Below are 3,457 nucleotides of genomic sequence, written 5' to 3'. Positions count from 1 at the left end.
CTCTCCGTGTCTTCAATCGGCCGTCATTATATAGGTTCGCGCGATCGCGGGGGGTGGGGGAAGCCTTCTCCTCTCGCCGTGATCGGAGGGGAAGCGGCGATATCCGTGCGGGCACGGACCTGCCAGGTAGCGTCTGACTCATCGTCAGTAAAATAATTATTTCGCTGATAATAATAAAACTCAAGTCGTTATTCGTAATGTAAAAAATTGTCTGTTCTAATTTTGCAATTTTATTAATGAATATTTTAAATTTAAATTTAATTTTGTATGTTAAAAAAAGTAACATGTTACATAATCATTCTGTAGTATTGATACGGACGAAACATTAGTAGGCAATTCGCGTAATTTACACTCACTTCACAATAATGGGCTTGGCTATATACAGAAATTTAAGCAAACATGTTGAAATTGTCATCCAAGGGCCCCCGTTAAATTCAACACCGGCCGCTTAAGCCTCTAGGAACAATTTTAAGAATCTTCTATTAATCTTTAAAACATTTTATCAAGAAAGTGCGACCTAAACGTAACCAAAATTGCCTCTTGTTATTTACCATGCTGGAAATAATCGTAATTGATGATTTCAATTCGCAATAATTAACACAAGGATAACAATTAACAAGTAAGTAACCGAAAATTTCCTGTCGTAAATAACAAAGCTAAAATGCTCATGCATAATACTCATGAATAGTCAAAAAGAATCTTTGTAAATAATAATTTTTTTTAAATTTGGTAAAAACTACAATTTGTAAAATTTAAAAAAGAAGCTTTGTAAAAAGGACGAGTAATAAGTGTCACTTATTATACGATATAAACAATTCAAATTGATAAAATGTATACAATTTTATACAAGGTAAATAAAATTACACAAAGGAAACATAATGTGATACAAAAGCAACCAGATGTAATGTGACGTGTGATGGACAGCTTTATACATACGTTTCTTCTCGCAGCTCCTCTCCATAGCTTTCTACTTTCTGTACAACTTGCTTACATGATAACAATTCTTAAGGACTAGATCTTCTAAAATATGTTCTTGGGGAAAATATTTATAAAAATATTATCGCACAAGAGAAAAATATGATCCGTTGTGTAACTAAAACCACTAGTTATCAGACATTGGAGATGTAACTTCGGAATATCGATTTGCATCCATGAACCATCGATTAGAGTTCACATACGAACACTTTCTGATCAACTAACTGTATTAACGGTATCTTTTAAATCGATTACCATATCACGTTCACCGGTTGTCAAAGTCAGCAACAATACCAATTGATTTCCGATACTCAACATGATAAAACTGACTGAAATTGTTTTCTCAAATGTCAATGGAAAACGTCAAATTCATTTTAAGACTTTTTGAGTTTCTACTCTCATATTAAAAATACTTGGCGTTGTGTGGATATAGATAAATTTAATAACACATTTACAGTGTTGTCAAAAAGTCTAGGGCAACCCTGTTAAAATGACATCACGTTTGGCTCTATACTTAAAATAACCATTGTTTCATGGGACAACAAACAACTTGGTATTAAAAAATATGTTTTTTAGTTTAAATACTCGAAACACACTAAATAGTTCCTAAACGTAAGTTGTAGTATGTAGGTTTACAACCTCTAGAGAATTTCAATCTATCCTTATAATTGGGGACTTCAATCTTCCTGATTTCAACTGGATGTCGGACACTCCACAGGCTGCTTCTGCCTCACACAGAACCGTCTTGGATATGGCCTCGTCGCTTGGCATTAGGCATATGAGTGGAGTTCTGAATGGAAGAGGAGTTCAGTTAGACCTAGTGTTTGCCACTCGGCAAGATTTCTCTGTCTCTTTTGCTAGTGATCCTCTTCTGCCATTCGAAGACTAGCATCCTCCCCTTTGTTTCACAGGCACCATGGGCAGTATAAATCCCCTTATTCAACGCCCACAATATGTTCACGATACGAGGAAATGTAACCTCGAGAATGTCAAGAATGAAATCTTGGGCGGCGCAATTGTTATTGACTAAGACTGCAAAGATGTGAACTGTGTCTTTTCCAGTTTCTGCTCTCAACTCGGTAACTGTATAAAATTGAATTCCCCCTTGAAGAGTGTTGGGAGCTCCCCGTTTCCAAAATGGTTTACCAAGGAGTTAAAAGACATGGTTGTCCTCAAGAAAATATTGCATGCACAATATAAGAAAACCCTCACGGACTTCGACTACTGTGCATTTAGCAGTGTGCTTGATCAATGTAAGATCCTTTCTAGAGCTTCTAAGGCTAACTACGTCCACTTTGTTGACTCAGCTATCTCATCTAAAGTAAAAGTCTTTTGGAGCTTTGTCAACGATTTAAGACGAAAATCTTCTGTTCCGAGTGAGATGAACTTCGGTGACTCAGTGTCTTCCCATCCAGGAACGATGTGTACTATGTTCAGCAAATTCTTCTCTTCGGAGTATGCGCCTGCTGACAACAGTTCACCACCAACAAAGGCATATGAGACTCCTTTTACCTTTTCCGAGGTCTTAGTTACTGCTGAAGCAATCAATAAAAGGCTGAAAGCTCTCGACGCTTCTAAGGGATGCGGCCCAGATAACATTACTCCTGGAGTCCTGAAGCATTGCCGCGCCGAATTAGCCCCCATCCTTCTCTTTTTGTTTAACCTGAGCCTGGCCAATGGAGTTTTTCCTGAAAATCCTGAAGGAGGGTTACGTCGTACCCATTTTCAAATCTGGTGACAGACAGAACATAACTAATTATCGGCCGATTGTGATCCTCTCAGTGTTGGGCAAGGTATTCGAGGACATCCTTCAGCCGCACTTTAAGAACATCATCATTGAAGAACAGCATGGCTTCATGGCGGGGAGATCCACCGTGACTAATCTTCTCGTATTCCAGAATTATGTCCTTGAGGCTTTCAGTCGTGGGCGCCAAGTTGATGCTGTTTACATTGATTTTAGCAAGGCGTTCGACAGGATCAGCCACAATCACCTACTTAATAAACTTGAGGGCTGTGGGTGTCTTGGGAACTATGCAGGCATGGTTCCGTAGCTATCTTACCGACCGCAAGCTGGTGGTTCGCTTTACAAATCAGACTTCTGACGCCTTTGTCCCATCTTCTGGTGTGCCTCAGGGCTCCCACCTTGGCCCGCTTTTATTTTCCATATTTATTAATGACATCAAGGGGGACACCAAAGTTCCTTTCTTACTGTTTGCTGACGACATAAAACTTTTTCTTGAAGTGTCCTCCAGCGCAGACTGCGAACATCTTCAGCAAGCTCTAAACTGTATATCGAAATGGTGTCAGCGCAACGGGATGTCCATTAATGCCAGCAAGACCAAGCTTATGACATTCAAGAGAACCACCTCCTCAATTGATTTCAACTACTCCCTTGATGACAAGCTTCTTGATCATTGTACATCCATCAAAGATCTTTGAATAGTTCTCGACTCCTCTTTTGACTACAGTCTCCATGTTGACC

The 3,457-nt window shown here is 39.1% G+C and overlaps 1 protein-coding gene across 1 annotated transcript; it reads left to right on the top strand.

Moving 5' to 3' along the window:
- The first annotated feature begins 2,137 nt into the window (after positions 1-2,137).
- Positions 2,138-2,713, top strand: LOC124373789. The gene has a single exon (XM_046832129.1). The coding sequence runs from the start codon at positions 2,138-2,140 to the stop codon at positions 2,711-2,713; it is 576 nt and encodes a 191-aa protein (XP_046688085.1).
- The last annotated feature ends 744 nt before the right edge of the window (positions 2,714-3,457 follow it).

This window comes from Homalodisca vitripennis, unplaced genomic scaffold (assembly GCF_021130785.1).
Source record: "Homalodisca vitripennis isolate AUS2020 unplaced genomic scaffold, UT_GWSS_2.1 ScUCBcl_6436;HRSCAF=13649, whole genome shotgun sequence".
NCBI lineage: Eukaryota > Metazoa > Arthropoda > Insecta > Hemiptera > Cicadellidae > Homalodisca > Homalodisca vitripennis.
The sequence above is the reverse complement of the archived record's forward strand: the minus strand, read 5'-3'. Positions and strand labels throughout refer to the sequence as shown.

Excerpts from the sequence above, each read along its gene's own strand:
- LOC124373789 (XM_046832129.1), top strand. The coding sequence starts at position 2,138 with ATGGTTGTCCTCAAGAAAATATTGCATGCACAATATAAGAAAACCCTC.